The sequence below is a fragment of the Panicum virgatum genome, chromosome 3N (genome assembly GCF_016808335.1).
Source record: "Panicum virgatum strain AP13 chromosome 3N, P.virgatum_v5, whole genome shotgun sequence".
Taxonomy (NCBI): Eukaryota; Viridiplantae; Streptophyta; class Magnoliopsida; order Poales; family Poaceae; genus Panicum; species Panicum virgatum.
In genome coordinates, this window is record NC_053147.1 from 9673129 (window position 1) to 9694251 (window position 21123).

Sequence of the window (21123 nt, forward strand, 5' to 3'; positions counted from 1 at the left end):
GCCGGTATGGCCCTGGCTGCCATTGCTGTGTTCCCATGGAGGAAGAACTCTGATTCGGCACAGGGCTCCCCACGCATGTTGCAGTTGTTATTTCGTGATGTTGCAATAGTAATTTTGCGATGTTGCAGTAGTTAGCTCCGCTATAGCCTTTTTAGAGGGTCTCCGCTACGCTATTTGTATTTATGCTGCTATGGCAGCTATGAACGTTAAATTGGGCTATAGCTGCGCTAAATGGCGTAGCTTTAGTGCCGCTATAGCCTTATTCTTAGCTCAGTGCTACTGTTTTGGTCTTTTGGACAATTGAATATTTAATTGTAAGAATTGTGTTGTATTGTCAACATAAGTAATGTTTTCGTAGCCCTAGAAACATATTTATATTTATTAAATTCGCTAATTACTATATTTTTGTGCATCCATTACATGTATTTTTTATGATTTAGGAGTAAACCGCTATTTGTCATAGCTTGCTATAGCCTCATAGCCTCGGGGGAAAATACGTCGTTATTTGTCATAGCTCGCTATTTAAAACCATGATTTGAAATGGATGTTGCATGAAACAAAGCTCCAATGTTGCGGCGAGAATTTTACTCACGCACCCCGATGCTTTGATGAGTCGCAGTGTATGCTTCTTTGATGTTGCACATGTTGATTTTTTTTATGTTGCAGACGCATTTTCTTGACTGTCCAATGGGAGACGTTCCCATCGGACATCCACGCGCTAGCAGCGCCCTTCATGTAACTAGGGAGAGCCCTCATTGCTGGCATCGTCGTCTTCGGTCTCGTGGCCTGCCCATCTGACTATGGAGTAGAGGAACTCCTTGAGGTTCACCTTCCCGTTCCTGTTGAGGTCCATCTCCTCTGCAAAGAAACACAGAGGAACAGGTGTGACATGTACAACACGAGCTCCTGTTACTGTTGCAGAAGCAATGGTGGATGGAAACTAATCAAGGCAGCTGGAGTTACTGAATAGCTGCGCCGTTATGTGGCTGGGCGTCCTCTCCTGGTGTGACGCCTCGTTCATCCTCCGGGTGACGTCTTTCCTCTCCAACTTGCCGTCGCCGTCCTTGTCGAAGAAGAGGAAGGCGTCGATGAGGTCGTCGAAGACCCGGTTGAGCTTCGCCGACTCGAACTCGGAGACCTGAAACCTCCCATTGCATTAATCCATTAATGACGACGGTGAGATAGCCGATCGATGGATCGATCGCCATGGAAATAAAGAAGCGTCTCCCCAGGCAGTAGATAGAGAGGATCGGAGCAGGAGGAAGAAGAAAGAGCCCGTACGCGGCGCGTGACGTCCGGGCCGAAGAGCAGGTACAAGAGGCAGAGGAGGACGACGAACTCCTGGAACTGGATCCCGTCCCGGCGGTCGATGTCGCAGTAGCGGTGCACGTCGTCGGCCTCCTTGTCGGACATCTGGACCAGGAGCTTGCCCAGGCAGCTCCGCAGCTCGTCGTTGTCGATCGTGCCGTCGGAATCCTCGTCTGCGACGGGGAAAACCCACTCAGCACTCGACACCTCTGCGTTGCAAACACGAGAGGGGAAATGTTTTTAACGTAGAAGAGTGTCGTCGTTACCGTACTGGTCGAAGACGTCCTTGATGTCCCTGAGGCCGTCCTTGAAGCGGGGCAGGCGCATGGTGATGCTGTTCACCGTCCGGAAGTTCCGCTGCCGGGACCTGGCCCTCTCCCGCAGCGCCGCCGCCACCTTGGCGTCGAGGTCCTTCTCCGCTCGCCGGCGCTTGATCGGCTCCGTGCACATGGAGGCCACCATCCCCATCGCTGCAACTGGCCACCACACCAATTTCACCTGTGACCTTGTGTTATCTAACAAACATACAAGAAGCAAACTAGAAACAAAATGGTGTATGCATGTTGTATAGCATACAGGCCTTTGTGTACCGTGGCGATGTTTGCAGAGAAACTTTGCCGTAGATTCCTAGCAGATGAATAAAGTATAAACAGGTTTCCTTTTAAACTTTGACCATGGAAAATATATAGACTTTTCTCACATTTTACCAAGGAAAATGAAGGCTGCGGCTACGGGGAGATGAGATGATAATGGCTGCCTTTCCGCCACTGTCGGGAAGAGTTTGCGTGCGAATCCTCATGATATGAACGGAGCCGCGTGTGAGCAATCTCTATCAGACTGCAGCGCCAGGAATGGAGGTGAGGTAGAATCTGATGCCATGGCTCAACAGCCTGGACGTTATAGCTTGGATACTCGTGTGCCTTTTCCCCCCTTACAACCTTGAGTAATTCTGAAGAAACGTCAGTCGCTCTCATCTTTCAAGGGAATATATCCTTCAAACTAATGGACAAATTGGGTAGGCAGAGCAAGGAACCTCGATTTAGATTCACTGTAAACAATTTGCCCCGCCCAGTAACACCAGTAAAATAAAACCGAGAAATATTCCTAGCTAGCAAACATCTTTGAATGATTGAGATGCTACCCCGCTTCAAAAGTCCTACCACCGGTCTATACAAGTGAAAAGAACTCATTCATTCGATTCTCCAGTAAACTTTCAGCAGGCCTCAACGACACCCCAGGTTGAAATATGAGCACGCGGTAATCCATCACAAAACACGAGTCAAAGATATTACAAGTGCAACCTGCTACGTGAAATGGGCGACTAACTGAAGCCCCAAGTGTATCACCCAGGTCACTACTAAGCACAGAACAGAAGAAAAAGGGGGTAAAATTGCCAAACAAAACCCATGACAGCTCATGAACGAATATCTCAGCTAGCCGTTTACAGAGTATCTAAGTTGGTTTCCTCATGTTGCGGCCTGCCCTGATCACTTCATCCACCAGCAGCAATTGCGACGCAATGATAGGTCTGCAGCAAAGGGGGGGAAATCATTAGCAAGCTGCTACAACATTAAGGATGTTTTAGACAGCGTAGGCCAGATGTTAAGATCGCAATTACCGAAGATGATTTGGCAAATACATACCCAGAGTTGATGATTTGGCGCTTCACGGAGTAATTATCGAAGATGCCCTCCATCTGGGGATCAATTGGTTCCCCAGAGTGATGGTTCAATCCCACGACCAATCCACGGTCATGCTCGTTCTTAAAATAGCATAACAAAAACAGTCAAGAACTTCCTGGATTCAAAACTTAAAACTATCCTATCAGCAATAGGGGCAGCATAAAAGTATATGTCCACATACCTGAAGGGAAACAATGACATCTTGGGTATCTAGACCAGAGTTTTCCGCTAGGGTCTTGGGTATAACAAGAAGAGCTTCCGCAAATGCTTCAACCCCAAGTTGTGCTCGCTGTTGCCAAGATTATGAAATTAACAAGCAGTTCATGTCGCAACAGTAATTGTAAAGCATATCAATGGTTTAGTGCAATTACCCCTTTGACGGTTTTCTTCACATTGTCAATAAGATGCTTCTTTGCAGCAACCTCAAAAGCACCAGCACCCTGGACAAAATGTGATAGAAATGATAAGAGAAACATTTCTTCTCTACAGAAACCAATGTCTGAGTACTCAATTGAATCCAAAAAAAAAAGAGACTCAAGCAACACAAGTTGCCCATGATGGTAAACAGGATATATAAATCATGGCAAGCACAAAGAGAAAATTGTGTGCACAAGAGTAGTTAAGCTACCAGTAACAACCAGAATTAGCAAGTGATTTATTATGCCAAAGTCAACAGTGGAGAATAAATAAAACCAAACCCACATATCTTTAACCTAATGCATGCTCTCTTTCCAATGGTATTCACAAATCTCACCAGCACAACTGCTTCATCCTCAACTGTATTCTTAACAGATCTTAGACCATCACGGACAGCATCCTTAATTTGTGCGATAGTGTGGTCATTGGGTCCTGAATATGTCAAATTTACATTCAGGTCACAGTTCAATGAGGGTGTCAGAAAAGACAATATTGTTTCTCAACTACTAACCTTTAATCAGTATAGTACAGGAGCGAGGGTTTTTTACATTCTCCACAAATGTGTACTTTTCTTCGCCAAGAACATGCTCATAGACAAGCCCAGCCCAGCCAAGACAATCTTCAGTCAAGTCATCAACTGAATTGACGGCTTCACCACCACATGCTAGCACAAGCCTCTCCATATTCCTCCTCTTTGCTCTTCGAAGAGCAATAATCTGTACATGAAAAATCATGTCAAGGAGGTACGCCAAAAAAGTAAAAATGGACAAAACTGCATAGATCGTGGTGCTAACAAGCTTCCATGCAAAGAGTTTCAAGTAACACTATGTTACATTTTGGACATTAACACAGTTCCAACAATATATTGCAATATATATATATTACTATAGCAAAATTATAATAAGACGAATACACATAAACATTTATATTGCCTGCCTCATAATATGTGTAGACTGAAATCAAAGTTTGAGATAATTTGATTGCATGCAACCTAAAACACCAAATGCTGGTAAATGGTGAGAGTAATTGCCAAGATTTCTGTCTAGCGATTACCACACATAAATACATGGAATTTTATTGATTTTCACCTTACTTGATCGTTTGCTAGCATAATAAACAGCATGACTTAAGCAGCCACCATTTAGTTCAACTGTGAACTTCATGAGACCTATATTATTAAATGAAAACCTAAAACTATTCAAGGTTGAGGATAAATAATTTGGATTATTGGAACCACTAACAAAAAGTCAGAATATATTACCCCTGCTCTAGCAAGGAGATCCAGGGATGGAGGGTCAATGCCCTTCTGATTGATCACCACAAAGTTTTTGTCACCTTCAGCGCAAACCTGCATGCCAAGAAAACATTGTTAAGAATTAAACTCTATATAGTATGGAAAAGTTGAACTCTGGTCACAAAACAAATTACCTTGTTTTTCAACTCAATGATCCGCTTGACACGTTCGTCAACTTGGCGTCTCTCTGCAGCAACCATCTTCTCTCTTTGTTCTGCATTCGAGTAGAAAAATCCTGCATTGATTTCACTGAGAAATTTACATGTCAGTCAAACAGTTGCCATCAACAGCGCGTGAAAAACAAAAACTATTCTAAAGCAGCTTGTAAGCCAACCTAATGATTTGGCTCACAGCATAAAAGAAACTGAGAGGCAAAATATAAAGTAAAACATTATAACTTCACATAAATGATCACACAAGACAGCATGAACACTTGAGTGCATTAATTTAACGGTCCATTCCAACAAAATAATGGTCATGGACAGCAAATTTCAGAATAGAGGGAATATTGAAACAAAAATATCAAAAGTAACACATCAATGTACTGGTAAGCACCTTTTCTCATATTCTAATGAGACATTGCAGGTCAAGATGTAACAGTTTTCTGCCCTGCGCTTCATGTCAGGGTGCCGTGAGCCATGGTCCAGAACCAGACCCTCAACCTGCAAGAATATCAACAAAGAAATTTTTTGACATCCCATCCAGAAATCAACTTACATTACTAGATGTCAATCCAGATTCATATATATGTCGAATTAACTAGGAAAATGAATAAACAGGGAGCTGAGTTCATAAGTTCATGTCTTAACAAGATTGGTGAATACATTCTATAAAGGTAATAAGAAATTCAGCACAATGCCATATAGAGTAATGAAAAATAAATACGTACCAGGCGGGTGTCAACATCGAATTTGTGGCGCATGTGCATTATTTCCACCATAAAAAGATCGATGGGTTCCTCTGGTTTGCGGATGCATAGAACCTATAACAGAGTTACACAGACAATAAAAATGTGCTTAAAATGAACAGGTGCGGAAACTTTTCCATAGAAGATCTACAAGAGAAATCGAACGTACCGCATTCACAACAATATCCGTCAACTGATCAGCCAATCCTTCATACAACTGCAATATAGTAAATCCATGTAAAACTTGAAGCGGAAGTGGTATACAGTTAAATTTCTTATGATGTGACAGGTGAAAGAATGTAATACCTTTGTTCTGAGAGTTGTTCTTGCTATCATTTTCAAGGTATCTCTGTCAGGTTCATCACCAATAACAACTGGTGTCTTGAATTTCTCGAGAAACTCAAGAGTTGCTCTCTTGGCAACATCAAAGCCATCAACCAAAAACCTTGGATGAGTACCTACAAGAATATCACATGGTTACTTTACCAAAAAAAAAAGTAGCTTCATCCAATGAGGGCAGCTTTCCTATTGCAAGATTGCAGTACTTGACCTGTGGGACTATTATTTTTGGCTAATTTTGTGTAAGGAAATTCAACTAAGCCCAGTAAATGTATTACTAATGTAAGCAAAACACAAGGAGCTGCGAAGAATTTATCAGCATCACTTCACATATAAAAGAAAACAGAATGCGTAAACAAGACCACGTGTTTGTGTTGCTCTCTACCTTTCAAATTGGATTTTGACTGCAGCTACTGAGTTCTAATAAGATCAAACAATTATCGATGTTGTGGGAAATGGATCATCACATGCAATGTGGATAATGTGGTATTCCTAAGCCATTAGCAGTGCTTCACGTGCATGGGAGCTTTCTTTACATGTGATCAAATGAAGATACATACTTATGCTGAGCACCCAAAATCCATTCTTAGCCTTGATTCAACAAAAATACATGTCAATTCAGGAATTCCAAACCACAATCTGCAGTAACATTATCCAGAAGGCTAACATCAAACCTAAATTTGTACTGCCAAATTGCAGCTATATTTGAGAAAAGTGCAGTGTAACTAAAGAAAGTGTAACTAAAGAAATCACCTAACTACGTATAAATAGGTTTGTACATTTATCCAAAACGCCAATAGGAATATAGGATATATTGAATTCAGTAAACAAGTTTCATAAAAGGCAAAATTATATCAGTCTACCAAACCAGAGAAGTGTGTGTTCTAAAACAAAATAAGCATACCTTCATCGATGCACCGCTCAGACTGCTTCATTAGCTCACCAATGAAAAGCACAGTAGAGGTTGTACCATCGCCACTGGTATCATCCTGCGCCACGGCCGTCCTCGCAATCATGATGGCAGTTGGGTTCTGAATTTGCTGTAAATAAATGGCGCAAGACATTAGAAAACACACCACTTGAGCAAATAGATCATCAAAATGTCAAAAGAATGTTTCTGTAAAAAGTCGCAGTACCATTTCCTTCAAGAGGGTGTTCCCATCCTTGGTTAGCTTGAGGTCACCAGCTCCACCAACAAGCCTGAGCAGCATAGAGACACACAAATGAATTCAGATAAATCGACCAATACAGTCAATGAAAAAGCGCCTTCTGTGAAACTATTGCTCAGCAAGTCCCAATCATTAGCGAATGATCAATAGCAGCATATCAAATCAGAACCCCCAAGGCATTGCACAAATCAGATCACCTTTCTGCTCTAAATCTGAACAAGTACCACCAATACCCACCCATTCTCTTACTGATAAGCAAATGCACCACCAAATGGAGATCCAAGCAGAAAATTCCCACACTCTATTTCAAATCCATGAACTACATCGACGGGGGACCACCGACCGAGCAGCACAAAACAAAGGGACGCGTCTCAAATCTACAAGTGATCAGCTGCATCTCTAAACTCAGACCCATATCGCCGCACGAAAATGAAGGATCGGAGAAGAAACCCTACGCCCTCGCGAATCTACCAGCCACCCGAGCTTGATCTAGCGACAACACCCAGAGGGCTAGCGAGCGAGCGGGGCAGCGACGGGAGGGGGGAGAGGAGGGAGCCGAAGTTTTACATCTTGATGGTGCCCTTGGGGCCGAGGTTGGTCTTGAGCACGTCCTGGAGGCCCTTGGCGGCGTTGATGTTCATGTGCAGCGCCGCCGACTTGTTGAGCACCTCGGCGTTCGGGTTCAGCACGCGGAGCGACATGGCTGATGCCTCGCCTCGCTCGCTTGCTCCCCCCGGAGATCTCGCCGGAGACGGCGGCGGCGGCGAGGTGTGGGGAAGGAAGCGCAAGGGCGCGAGGCGAAGGGGAAGCGGAGCGGGAGCAGTAGGGTTTGGGGCGAGTGCGGGTTGGGGGCTGTGAGTTGGTCGGGAGAGGTCGAGACGGCGCTTGATGGCGGCGGAATCCCACGGGCTGCGACGGACCGGGCTCTCTCTTGTGCGAGAGAGGCCTCGAACAAATGGGCCTTGGCCCATGGAGCCCATCAACCACTCATAGTTCTCATTTTTCCTTTTCCTCCAACTAAAGAAATGTACTCCCTCGCCAAATTATAAGTTTTTTTTTAAATCGTCTGCATGGTGTATTAAATGTAATCGGAAAAAATCACAGTACACAAATGGACTGTAAATCGCGAGATGAATCTAATGAACCTAATCAGGTCGTGATTAGACACTAAATTGCTACAGTAAAGCTACAGTAAACATATGATAACGACAGATTAATTAGGTTCATTAGATTTATCTCGTAGTTTACAGATGAATTTTGTAATTAGTTTTGTGATTAATCTATATTTAATATTTTAAATGTGAAAAGATTCTCTTTCGAAATTCTAAAACGGGGAACTAAACACACCCTGATGCTGGAAGCAGAAGGGATGGAACAGAGGCAGATATGCTGATGTGGCATCATAGCCAATGGACTAGAAGTTGTAGCTTAGGCTATAAATAGCAAATCTCTAAATTTTGTAAAACAACTATCATTAATCAAACAAACCCTTAACATTATTTTGCTTATATTTTTTTCTTTTCGGTGACCACCAAACCTTAGTTGATTTAGTTTTTTTTATGAATTCTTCCGGCTAGTAGGACTACATCGGTTTCGATCTCCGGTTTCTGGTAAATTCCACGTCGAATAGCATAGATAGGTCCAAAAGATTGACGGCAAATCGCTTCTTCCTCTATCTATTTTACTAGGTGATTCCCCGCGCGTTGCTGCAGGACTTGAAACATAGAAGGGAGATTATTTTAGCTAAATAAAAGATTAATAACAAAATAGCACTCGTAAAGCATGAGACAATTTTTTTTTATTTCTTTATACTTTTTTCTTTTTCTCTCTTATTTTATTTTTTCCTGTTTATTTTCTCTACCTTTTCCTTTTCTCCTTTCTTTTCTTTTTTTCTCCCTTTAATCATTATCTTTGTATTTTTATTATTATATTATTCTTTGCCCACCTCTTTTCCTCCCCATCAGAAAACCATAAAAAAGGAGATTGAAAACCAAACACCTTGAAGATGAGCGTAGCACCAAAGATCTTCCATCTCCTTTTTCCGAGATGTTGCTTTGGTTGGGGAGCGGATGGCGGGAATGGAGGTTGCAGCCCTGCAGCACGGCGGCGGCGTTACCGAAGATGAAGTCGGCGGTGCCCTTAGCTACAGCCGTGCCGAGTAGGTCAGGGCATGCCGGAGGTGGAGTGGAGTTATTTAAACTCGATTGTAGGGACGATCTTTGGATTTCTTCGTATTGCAGTGACGGCCTTTTGTTTTCTTCAGCTCCTTTCAGGTGTGTTTGTTGTGGTGTAGGAATTATTTGCGCTAGAATTGATGACTTACAATAGTAACTTGCGGTTGTGCACAAAAAATCGATAGGAGGCATAAATAGAAAGTCCTAGTGGATGATAACGTGGATAGCTTGCATGTTGAGAGAAAGAATTAATTACTCAAGGTCCTAGTGGATGATGATGTGGATAGCTTGCATGTTGAGAGAAATAGAATTAATGACTCTTAGTGGGGACTAATTTTATAGGTTTTATAGATTCAAAGTTATCGAATATGTTAGATCATATATTTATAGCACATCGCTTTTATCTAGATCTAGTTTGTTCATCATTTATCGATATTAGTTTCTTCTAGTTAGATTAACTAGTTTAGTCTAGCTTGTTTTAGCTTTTATCATAGTTATCCAGTTTATATTTATCACATATATTGGCTTTTTATCACATTTTTATTACTATAGCTAATTGGATCTAGATTTAGATGTTGTTTCCAAGCATCATTTCATGAGTTCCAATTATTTTATTTAGGCTCCAATGTATCTTTAGTATTTTTTTTGGAATTTTTGAAGATTTTTGGGGCTTAGAGATATTTTATAGCTTAAAAATATATCTATAATTTTTTGGATTTGTTTTGAACTAAAAACATTGTTCGAAACCACTTTTAATTATTGCATGGATCTGGATTTCTGATTTTCTAAGTTTAGGGTCCAAGATGACATATCCTGACAAGTTCAAGGATTCAGATTCCTGGTTTTCTAAATTTAGAAACTGTGAGGACCCATCATCAAGTTGAGGATCGGCTGTGTATTTTACTTTTATATTAATCATTAGCCCACATTTCCTACTATTTGGTATGTAAATAAATAAATAGGCTAGAGTATCTACAACAGATTACTGATCCCTCTCTAATACTAAAAATTTCCCTTTTGGTAATAGGAGGTGTTCTAGCAAATTATCAGTTCCATCGCCAATACCAAACTATTTTTGATGATAGTCAAAACATACCTTCCTTTTGCTCAAATGTAGAAGATATTTTTCTCCACTGTATCCTTTGAGTAATCTCCTACAACATTAGCTACTAAAAATATAAAAGTATTATTAGAGATGGAGAGAAAAAATTTATAACATATAAGAGACGAGCAATCTGTTGAAGATGCTTATCCAACACCCTCCCTAAGCCCCCTTGATCCAGAGTAATCACTTCCAAAAGTACAGTCAACTCGCACGGCAATCACAACAAATTATGCACTAGCTCCTAAAGCTTCGAATGTGATCAACAACAAATGGAAGAAGCCGGCAGAGGGGTTCCTGATGATCAATGTTGATGGATCATTCGCAGAGAACACCGGAGATGGTAGTACTGTGTAGTCATAAGAGATGCTTCAGGAGGCTTCATCGCCACTTCTTATAGCTATATATCTCATGTGCTAGATGCAATCACGACGAAAGCCTCTGCTTTGAGAGATGGACTCTTATTGGCAGTTTGGCACAACAAATTAGTTTCAATCGAGTGCAAATCATAACTGTATAGAAGTGGTTGACACAATGCTTTGGAGGGTTTTCAGCCACGGCTTCGTCGGCTATCTATGAGGATTGCAATCAACTATGGAAGAATTTTGTTGCAATTTCGATTACTCATTGTAATAGGGAGAGTAAATCAGTAACTCATAAGCGGGCTAGGCAAGCAATGTTAGAGAGAAGCTCTTGTGTGTGGATAGATGACTCCAGCATCTATTCAACAGTTACAGTTACTTGTAAATGATATAATTATTATGTCGAATCAATAAAGTTTGCAGAATGACTTAATAACCTCAAAAAAGAAAAAAAAAACTCGCACGGTTTTGTTTGAAGCCAACGCATGTCGAAGAGCACGCGCGCCGCGCGTGAGGCTCCCTCCCCAACTTGAGAGAGCAGAGGATAAGGAGCTTGCTGCTCACTCCCGAGGGGAGGGAAACCGCCCAAATCAAACCCCGCGCGTCGCGAGCAGCAGCAAATGGCGAGGGTCGCCGCGCTCCTCGCCTCTCCGGCGCTCCTTCCCTTCCCCTCCACCGCCTTGTCCACGGCCACGTCCTCCTGCTCGTGCCGCCTCCGCCTCCGCCCCCGCCCCGCCGTCGTCGCCCGCGCACCGCGCCAGCAGCCGCGAGGGCGACGCGCGCTCCGGCGCTTCGATGAGGTGCGTTGCGTGTCGGCGCCAGTTTCGCTTGCCTGCCGCGTGCGGGCACGTGGTGGACTTCTGTGGAGGGTGCAGCGCTGACTGAAATTCGGCTGTTGTCGGGCTGGGGTACCCCGTTCTCGCAGGTGGAGGGGGTGTCGAAGAAGCGGCGCGGCATCGGTGGAGGAGCCGGCGGTGCTGCGGGGTTGCAGGCGTCGTCTCCGCGCAGGGACAAGGGGCTCGCCGTCGACTTCAAGGAGTCGCAGGTCCTAGGCGCATCGAATTGTTTTTGTTTTGTTTTACTGGTTGTATTGAATGAGTACAGTGGTAGTTCGAAATAGAATGAGGGTGCCGATAAGCTTTTCTATACAATGGTATAAAATTTATCCCAACCTCTGGCCTCTGCATCTGGAGATGAGTGCAGCGGTGGATGCTAATTAGTTGCGTCGATGCACATTTATTTGATGTTGCGTTCTGCTCCACTTTGTTGCTGCTTCCATATCAGCACGCTTACTGGTGTTTTGGCTCGGTGCTCTAGTTACCATTTGGTACGCTACACTGTTTTCTACATAGGTGTATGCTGGGGAGTTCGCTACGTCAGCTCTTAATTCAGTCTGAATCGCCCATGATGGTGTCTCCATACTATTGTATATCTATTTTTATGTGTATGACCTGTCACACTTCCTACCAATGTAGATTTATTTTCTTTTTCTTTCTTCTTTTGGGCACAGTATTCCATAACTATAGCTGTTTCTGCGTTGCCCCAAATCCTACAAGTCCTCTCTTGTGCTAACTGTGCTACCATATCAGGTTGCTGAGTATGAAGACCTCGAAGAGGACAAATTCCTTAATGCTGTTGTCAAGGTAAGCTTCAAGAACATATACCTAGTTATTCATGATGCTTCTTCTGCTTACTTTTCCATGTTATAGTAAGCTATATTTTATCAAGATAAATTTGTGTTTGCTAACTGCTGCTTGTCATATTCATATTACGGCCGCCTTTTCAGTATATTATTATGTCAAGCGCAATGCTCTATATGCTCAAAAATCTTGTTCTTTTGAGTAAGACGTTGCTTTGCTTTATCTTGTCCTTTTCATCTGAACTATATTCGCTTATGTTAGGTCTATTGCACTCATATCGCACCTGATTATGGTCTGCCTTGGCAAAAGCAAAGGCAACATTCAAGCAGTGGGAGGTAAGTATTGATCTAACATGTGTGTATCATGCTGAATTGTTGCTTGTAGCCTTGTACCTCTTCTGGATAAATTTTTTATCTATCTGTACGTTTCTAGGCTGGTTGGGAATGCATGCAAGTGTGGGATACAAACTATCATGCTGCAATTAGTGATTTCATGATTTTGTTGAGATTAAGTTGCAATGTCTCCTTTCTTGTACTAATTAGACTACTTCTAAACTCTTTCTGTATAAATAATAGTGTATGTTTATCTTGACATATATCTGTACCTTACATGTCTTGAAGTTTAAGCATACCCTTTGGATGAGGTAACTCATTAAAAAATTATGAATCACACATCTTGAACTTAGAAACTCTTTGTGTATCTTACAAGACATCTCCTTTTACAGCGCTTTTATGATTGGTGATGGCAAACTCTTGACGAATGCACATTGCGTTGAGCATGACACCCAGGTTATTATTTAGCTAGACATTTCTATCTTTTCACATTTTTGTTTTACATTGGTTTCTCAATATTGTTTTAATTCTGCTGAACATTTGGGGTTTAGAGTTTTTAATCAATAGCAGTTACAGATGAATTAATTGAAATTTCTGCTGATGTTGATGTACCATTGGTTTTTTCCAATGGATAAGACTTTATGTATGCCATTTGTTAAGGTACGGCTGTTTCTCAACACAGGTCAAAGTAAAGAGAAGAGGAGATGACAAGAAGTATATTGCCAAGGTAAAACCTCTGTAACAATGCTGCTTCCAAGATATTTTGTAAAATGTCTATATACTGAAAATTGTCGCTCTCCTTGAAGTATGATTGGTAATTATTGTTGTTTTCTGACATATCTGAATTATCTGAATAAAGGTTCATTCTTATAAGTTCTACCCTCTTTTATCCCTGAGTGAACCTTCTGTTCATTTTCTTACAACTAGTATCCATCGCAAGCCAACTTAGCTTTCCAATTTTTCCCTATTGACTCTATTCCACTGTACTGCTGTGATTGGGTTATTGGAGGCTCCAACTTTGGGACTTGGGAATTCTTATAAGATCATCATTATGATTTTTTTTTCTTAATTCCAACATTACTCTTTTGGAATCAGCAATGAAAAGTATGTAAAATCTCCCCCAAATGTAACAGTTGCACTTGCAGAGTTTCTGGAAGAGAAAAATCATTATAACCATACTGTAGGTACCACACATGCTTTATAATCTTTTGAGCAAGGTATTTTCAATTTGAAATAAGACTTGTTATTGTTAATTTGTTCTTTACTACTTTATTTAATTTTATAACCTTGACTTGATAAGATGTCAGCTGATAAGTGATTTATAGGTTTTAGCTAGGGGTATCGAATGCGACCTTGCATTGCTATCTGTTGAGAATGAAGAGTTTTGGAAAGGAACAGAGGCACTTTCTTTTGGGCGTTTGCCTTGCCTTCAGGTAACTAAATTATCGTCATGATGTGTTACTGATTCTTTTATCCTATTCTAATATGGATATGGGATTTTCTCTCATTGCTCATTACAGTTGAGTGAAACTACAGTTGGGGCAACTTTCTTACAGCTTCCAATTGTAATAATGGCACATGTAACATGTAGTGCTTCTTAAGATCACATCAATGCCCTAAAAGTTTCTGTCAAAGCTAAAGTCAATCTTCACTCCTGCTAACAAGATAGAAATTTATCATACTGACACTTGATGTTGATGCTATATAACATTGTTCTTATGGTTCAAACTTAACACAGGATTCAGTAACTGTTGTGGGATATCCTCTTGGTGGAGACACAATATCTGTAACAAAAGGCGTTGTATCGCGCATTGAGGTGCTCTATCTTGGATCCTTTTCTCTGTATCTGGCTTTTTAAATGCACTAATATTTCATACATGCAATAACTGTTCCAATTTTCAAAAAGTTATAAACCCTCATAAGCAGCCATGTTCTTCTAATGCTAGCTAGGTGCAGCCATACCCATCTTAGTCTTCAGCACTCAAATAGTTACTAGTTTGTTGAAAAAAATAAAACAAAAAAGTGACTAGCTCTCAAATAGCTTCAATTTTCTGAATTAAGCTTGTATGCAGAAACATACGCCAAATAGAGCATTGCTCTAGAAACATTCAGACAGTGAAGCATGATTTTGAAAATGTTTTCTGATAATTTTATCTTGATATGTATTCAATTGAATGGTTATACTTACACTATATCCTTTCGAATAGCCCAGGTCACTCCATATGCACATGGGACATCAGACCTTCTTGGCATTCAAATTGATGCAGCCATAAATCCAGGTTTGTCTTTTATGTCTGCTTTTGACAAAAAAAAAGTGCCCTACTATTCTGTTATTCGCTATATGATGAATTCAGGGCATTGACCTATCTTGCTTGAGACTGAGTATTCCTGGAATTGATGACCTGATTTTTGTTGTGCTGATCTTTTGTTCAGGAAACAGTGGTGGGCCAGCCTTTAATGAACAAGGGGAGTGCATTGGTGTGGCATTTCAGGTACTTTTACTCGGTCACATTACTGATACCTAGATATGTGATGTGTGGATATAATTGATTCATAATCTAGTGCACTAGGACAGACTGTGAAAAGATCTAGGCAGATTTTAGTTTTAAATCAAACCACTATTCAACTTTCTGGAACAAACTTAGTTTTGGATTCTGATATTCTCTGGTAATGATCATTCTAGTCTTATTAACCTGGACTGTTTTTTACCTTGCTTATGGATCAGAATCACATGCATTCATTTTTTATTGTCTTCACTGATGTCGCACTTATGCTTTTGATCAGCACTTGTATAAATACTGCTTCTACCAATAGCAAATAGTTGCCACTTTGATCACTTTATTTGTTCACAAATGCTTTCTACTCCATGTGTTCATGCTTTAACAAATTTCTTAATTTGCCCTTTGCAAATATCTTTTCAGTCCTCAACCCCACTCCACCATCAATAAGTGAGTGCGTGATAAAATATTTAGTAAAGTTTGCCCACATGCTCAGATTATGAAAGGCACTTTGATCATGTTGGATAAAAATAATGATAGCCATGGTCAGCATGTTTGATCAAAGATTTAAAGATGACAAGTATTTGTGAACAAGAGTAGAACTAAGCATGGTAATGCACAATTTTTGGGACAACTAATAGGTAGAGTAAATGAAAGAGGATACATGTGACCTTTTCTTTCTATTCATTTTCTCATTATGTGTTTTGTTTAGGTGTACAGGTCAGACGAAGCTGAAAATATTGGATATGTTATTCCAACTACAGTAGTGTCCCATTTCTTAAATGACTATCAGAAAAATGGAAAGTACACAGGTAAAGTATTCTTTCTTTAAATAATAAGCAAGCTAAAACCACGTCTACTTTACCAAATTAGTTGTAGCTATTGACATATTACAAAGTATTCATAGATTTGCTTGCATAAGTTCGTTTGTACATTCAACCAAACATTACAAATAAATGCTATCTTTCCACCAGTTCCTAAGTGTGCTAATATTGAGTATGCATTACATAGTAAATTTGTGTTGTAGTACTCTGTTTTTGTGATGCGCATAGCTGTAGTCTGTTGAAGCTATGCTCAATGTTTTCTAACTATATGTAGGATTTCCTTGCTTGGGTGTCTTACTTCAGAAATTGGAAAATCCGGCATTGCGTGAAAGCTTAAAAGTACCTTCAAGTGAGGTATGCTATCTATATCTGATGAACTTCACCTTGTAAATATTGAAGTATCGAGTATACAGCTTTCAAAAAAAAATCATCAAGTATACTCTGAATCTCTGAGGCACACAACTCAACATGGTTCAGCCTGTCCTTCCCTTCTGAGATCTATATAATTTGCGGTTGCACTGAGCATCTTACAAACTGCATAGGTGCTCTTGTGCTTCCATTGATTAGCAAGATTTTGTTGATATGGATTCATTTATCACACACTATGAGATATCTTGAATGACAAAAATCAAATTCAAAAGGAAAGCATGGCAGAGACAAATTTTCCTTGAATTCTCTCATATTCAGAAAGTTGTCTGAATGACTGTAGATAACTCCTTTTTCTTGTTACTTGGATAACTCTAAGAATATTTATGGAAGATTTTGCTAAAAAATATATTTGAGGAAGATTTGCTATCAGCTTTTGAACCGTTCATCCTGGTGGCAAATCCCTTGATGGACTCAGTGAGGCTGCCCAGCCCCAGTCAATGAGGACCAAATAACCCTTGTGATGGATATAAGTCTTATTCATAACAGCTACTTGGTAGTGATAGTTCTGTTATGAATAGCTTTGATACTATATTGAGTTGCATGCACCGACCAGTTCAACTCAGAAGCTTAAGCTGATGGGGAGAGGTCGACAATTCACTTATATTCCAGCACTCCCCCTCACGTGGAGGCTCCCTCAAGCCTCAGAGTGGAATAGGAGCGAGCATCATTGTTTTATTTAATTGCGCTAATTAGGATTCGAACACGAGACCTCTAGCTCTGATAACATGTTATAAATAGCACTTGTATTCAATATGAGGGCTCTAGGCCTGAATATATACATGTACAGGTATTAGGAAATATGCACAAAATCTTTTATACAACGGGGAAACTACAAAGAATACATATACATCTAACAAGTTCCTGGCGATCTTGCATATCATTACAATATTCAAAAACTATTAGTTAAGGTTGTTCTAGAATTGTTTGAAAAAAAGTGTCTTCTGAATACCTCTATTTTCCTTAGCCTTGAGCACAGCTCTAATCTTAACTCAGTGCTTTCCTAAGACATGCCATTTTGCTTTTCTCTTGAAGGGCGTTCTTGTTCGTCGGGTTGAGCCTACTGCTCCAGCAAGCAGTGTTTTGCGAAAGGTAACATGCACTAATTAGATCCAATTTTCACAGATATATGAATGCCTTTGGTTTTCCTTTAAAATGAATCTTTTTTCTTTGTTTTCCTTTGAAATGGAACTTTCTGGATTAACGATGTTCAGGCTGTATTTCCTTGACCTGTTTAAGCTGACCAGATTGTTGCATATCCAGGGAGATGTAATAGTTAGCTTTGATGGTATCACAGTAGGATGTGAAGCAACAGTACCTTTTCGGTCCACGGAGCGGATTGCTTTCCGCTATCTCACAAGCCAAAAGTAAGTTATGTATCTTATTCCTGATAACTTTTATTATTTTCCCAATTTGGCTATGTTGTTTCTGTAGAAAAAAACATTGTTTTTTATCTATGTTTCTTAAAAAAATTTAATGTGCAGCCAAGCCTTCCAGTAGCACCAATTTTTACGTTGTCCAAAATTGTATACTTAACTATGATCCATCTTATATAAAAAATAATGAATGGATCTTGTGTCAACATGTGAGTGGACATTATATGCACTTTGTGCTTTTAGTTTGGATGGATAAAAGTTTTCAGTCAATCACCTACTGGCATGCCCTGAACATTCCCCTGCCTAAGCTCTGCTAGTGAGTTGGTTAGTGCAAAATCACATAATTTGATATTCTTTGATTATCCATGTACCTGCCCTTATCTTTCTGACTCTGATATATGTGTTCCCATTTCTATACATTACAAGCCTCCTTTGGATATGAAAACCAAGTTATAAACTTGACCAATCTAAGGCATCCTCATTTTAATTCCATGGCAACATGTATGTCCTATATATCTTATAAGCTTTAAAATCTATGGGACTACGTTTTTTTCTACACTAGTCACTAGAACATGTGTTGCAGTAAATTTTGATGTTCTCATTATTCAGGTATGCAGGTGATATTGCTCAGCTAGGAATCATTCGGGATGGCAATTCCATGAAAGTCCAAACTATTTTGCAGCCAAGAAAACATTTAGTAAGATACTAAAAGCCCTCATCTTACAAAAAAACTAGAAATGTAAATTTCACTGATATGCATTGTTTACAACAATCTTTGTTCTTAAATAAGGTGCCATTTCATGTCGAAGGGGGCCAGCCTTCTTATCTGATAGTTGCCGGCCTTGTATTCACACCTTTAACAGAACCATTTATAGAGTAAGTAATCAGTGGACTTGCCCCTTTAAGCCCTGATTGGTATCATAAACCCTGTAGTTACTAAATCACAAATAACTGCTCATGTGCAGGGAGGAGTGCGAAGATACACTTGGGGTAATTTCACCATTAGCATGATAATTTTGCTTTCAGCTTATTTTGCCCTAAATATTTTGTATTTCTTACTTTTATTATCATCTTTTCTTCTTATACAGTTGAAATTATTGGCAAAAGCGCGTTATTCTCTAGCAACCTTTGAGGGGGAGCAAATTGTTATTGTATCACAGGTATATTATTTCGTTAATTCAATTGACTAGTTGTTGTTCACTATGTTATTATGCCTCTGATTCATCACTGCCGTTTAGGTTCTGGCGCACGAGGTCAACATCGGGTATGAGCACATGGGCAATCAACAAGTAATTTTTTTGAACTTTTAGCTGTCTTTCGCATGCTTGTGAATTGCATCTAAACAGGTTAAATTAACCAACACTGTTACCAGGTCATAAAATTAAATGGAACTGCGGTAAAGAACATCCACCACCTTGCTCATCTAGTGGACAGTAAGTACTGACCACCTCATGCTGAATGACCTCCAACACCTACAGTCAGGTTCCTTTATTTCCCATCTTATCATGGTTCAATGCAAATGTGCAGCTTGTCAAGACAAGTTCCTGACGTTCGAATTCGAAGATGACTTCCTCGTTGTTTTGCATCGGGAAGAAGCGGCCGCAGCATCGTCAGACATTCTCAAGGAACATGCCATCCCCTCCGTACGGTCATCTGATCTATCAGAACCATACGTAGAAGGAAAGAATGAGGTGCAAAAAACAAGTGAAGATTTCGGCGAAAGTCCCGTGACAAACTTCGAAATGGGAATCGATTGTCTCTTGTGGGCATGACCGTTCTCTTTTAATGGATGAGACACTGGGAACGAAGTTCCGTTGAAGCTGCAGACCAGAGAAGTGGGAACATCTTCCGGTGTTCACCGGCTGCGGGATCACCACTACTTCTCGTCTTCTCCCATTGTGCGGGCGTACACGTCTCATCGCGGCAAAGCCGAGTCATGTTGTATGTTTAGATTAGACAGAATTCAGAGTCATGTTGTACACTAGGAGCCATAGCGTGATTTATTCCTCTTCATATTTAGGGGGTTTATAGGAACTGAGGAAGGGCCGTACAAATTGGCCGTGAGCAGTAATTGTATATTTCAGGCACATCGTCCAGAAATTTTGTTGGTTTACTCCAGTTTTTGTGCAACCCCTAACTGATTGCAGAACAACGCATCTCTGCATGATGGCAGGATGTTATTCTTTCCTTTGTTTTTTATTATTGTTTGCAAAAATGGGACTGCAAATATTGGCCTTTGCAGTTTTTGACATTGGACCCACATTTTATAGGCACAAATAGTCTCACAGTGTCATTCATTGGGAGTGGTAAAAATAGTCCAACAGTGTCATTCACTGGGAGTGGTAAAATCACGAGTGGTCAATGTTTGCGGTCTTAATATTGCAATTTTTTTTCTGGTGTCATTGTAGCCTTGTCGGGTACTATGATTAGGGGCACCCTAACCAGGGGACTAAATTACTCTCAAAACGCAAACACGTGTTAAGCGATCGGGTCCGCGAAGGCCTGCAGTCTACTTCCGATCCAAAGGAAAGGAAACGACTCAAAGAGGCCTACAGTCTGGCTCCACAGTGCAGCCCATCCGAACCCCCCTCGAACCCGCGGAGCAATCTCCGCTTCGCTCGAGGCTCCCCCGCCGGAGCCCTCGATAGCGCACCGTGCCTCCGCCTCGCTCGAGGGTAGCGGACCTACCCTCGGGGGAGCGGACCAGCTCCGCCTCGCTCGAGGTTAGCGGACCTACCCTCGGGGAGCGGATCAACTCCGTCTCGCTCGAGGCCACCCCTCGATAGAAGGGACTAGTGACTCATCCGCTCACCTGCCTGCCGTACGGAGGCATTAAATGCCAACAACTCCACCGCAACACCCGGGTCAGACGGCGTTAGGCCACCACTCCGCACAGCAGCTGTGACCGAAATCCCATCCACCAACTCCGGCCACTGCTCAGCCATCCTTGGCACTGTGGCGCCACTGTGGGAACTTGCGGCGCCCTGTACAAGACGTGCTCGGCGCTTTTTCCTCCACTGTGCTGCCAACTCCGTGTACCTTCTCCACTGCAGGATCCTCAATTGGCATGGGCGCGACCCTCGAACATGGCCCAGACCTTGACCGGAGCAGGACTCCCACCTGCAGGACCCTCAAGACGCCGCCACGTAAAGCATGGAGGACGGTACCCTCTATAGGAGACACCACAACACCCACTGGAGCCGCAGGGGCGCCGGCGCGATCTCCGCAAGGCTAGGACGCCGCCCAGGACAACCGCATGCCCCGCACCATGAT

At 41.4% G+C, this 21123-nt stretch overlaps 3 protein-coding genes across 11 annotated transcripts; 1 reads left to right on the plus strand and 2 right to left on the minus strand.

The window, feature by feature from the left end:
• Positions 1 to 357: 357 nt before the first annotated feature.
• LOC120664236 (probable calcium-binding protein CML22) lies at positions 358 to 2167 on the minus strand. Of its 9 annotated transcripts, none has more exons than XM_039943342.1 (6): positions 2016 to 2167; positions 1899 to 1935; positions 1575 to 1806; positions 1282 to 1481; positions 964 to 1138; positions 358 to 858 (listed from the first exon to the last, which is right to left on the minus strand). In XM_039943342.1, exons 1-6 carry the CDS (start codon positions 2105 to 2107, stop codon positions 740 to 742), a joined length of 855 nt encoding a protein of 284 aa, XP_039799276.1. In that variant the 5' UTR covers positions 2108 to 2167; the 3' UTR covers positions 358 to 739. The 9 variants fall into 9 exon arrangements, with proteins under 9 accessions (XP_039799276.1, XP_039799279.1, XP_039799280.1 ...); XM_039943345.1 differs by having other exon boundaries at positions 1575 to 1784; positions 2016 to 2117; XM_039943346.1 differs by having other exon boundaries at positions 1575 to 1784; positions 2009 to 2114.
• A 311-nt stretch (positions 2168 to 2478) lies between these two features.
• On the minus strand, positions 2479 to 8020 carry LOC120664235 (T-complex protein 1 subunit zeta 1). The gene is made up of 15 exons (XM_039943341.1): positions 7684 to 8020; positions 7084 to 7147; positions 6852 to 6987; positions 5915 to 6066; positions 5778 to 5825; positions 5591 to 5683; positions 5257 to 5363; positions 4836 to 4950; positions 4669 to 4755; positions 3919 to 4123; positions 3745 to 3839; positions 3362 to 3430; positions 3172 to 3279; positions 2952 to 3070; positions 2479 to 2836 (listed from the first exon to the last, which is right to left on the minus strand). Exons 1-15 carry the CDS (start codon positions 7815 to 7817, stop codon positions 2761 to 2763), a joined length of 1608 nt encoding a protein of 535 aa, XP_039799275.1. The 5' UTR covers positions 7818 to 8020; the 3' UTR covers positions 2479 to 2760.
• Positions 8021 to 11256: 3236 nt separating this feature from the next.
• On the plus strand, positions 11257 to 20048 carry LOC120664238 (protease Do-like 2, chloroplastic). The gene is made up of 21 exons (XM_039943352.1): positions 11257 to 11554; positions 11680 to 11799; positions 12344 to 12397; positions 12656 to 12729; positions 13119 to 13182; positions 13409 to 13453; positions 14052 to 14159; positions 14465 to 14542; positions 14939 to 15005; positions 15160 to 15218; positions 15937 to 16036; positions 16323 to 16402; positions 17510 to 17566; positions 17738 to 17841; positions 18460 to 18547; positions 18641 to 18726; positions 18816 to 18840; positions 18939 to 19010; positions 19089 to 19139; positions 19223 to 19283; positions 19378 to 20048. The coding sequence occupies exons 1-21, from the start codon at positions 11375 to 11377 to the stop codon at positions 19620 to 19622; spliced, it is 1818 nt and encodes a 605-aa protein (XP_039799286.1). The 5' UTR covers positions 11257 to 11374; the 3' UTR covers positions 19623 to 20048.
• Positions 20049 to 21123: the final 1075 nt, after the last annotated feature.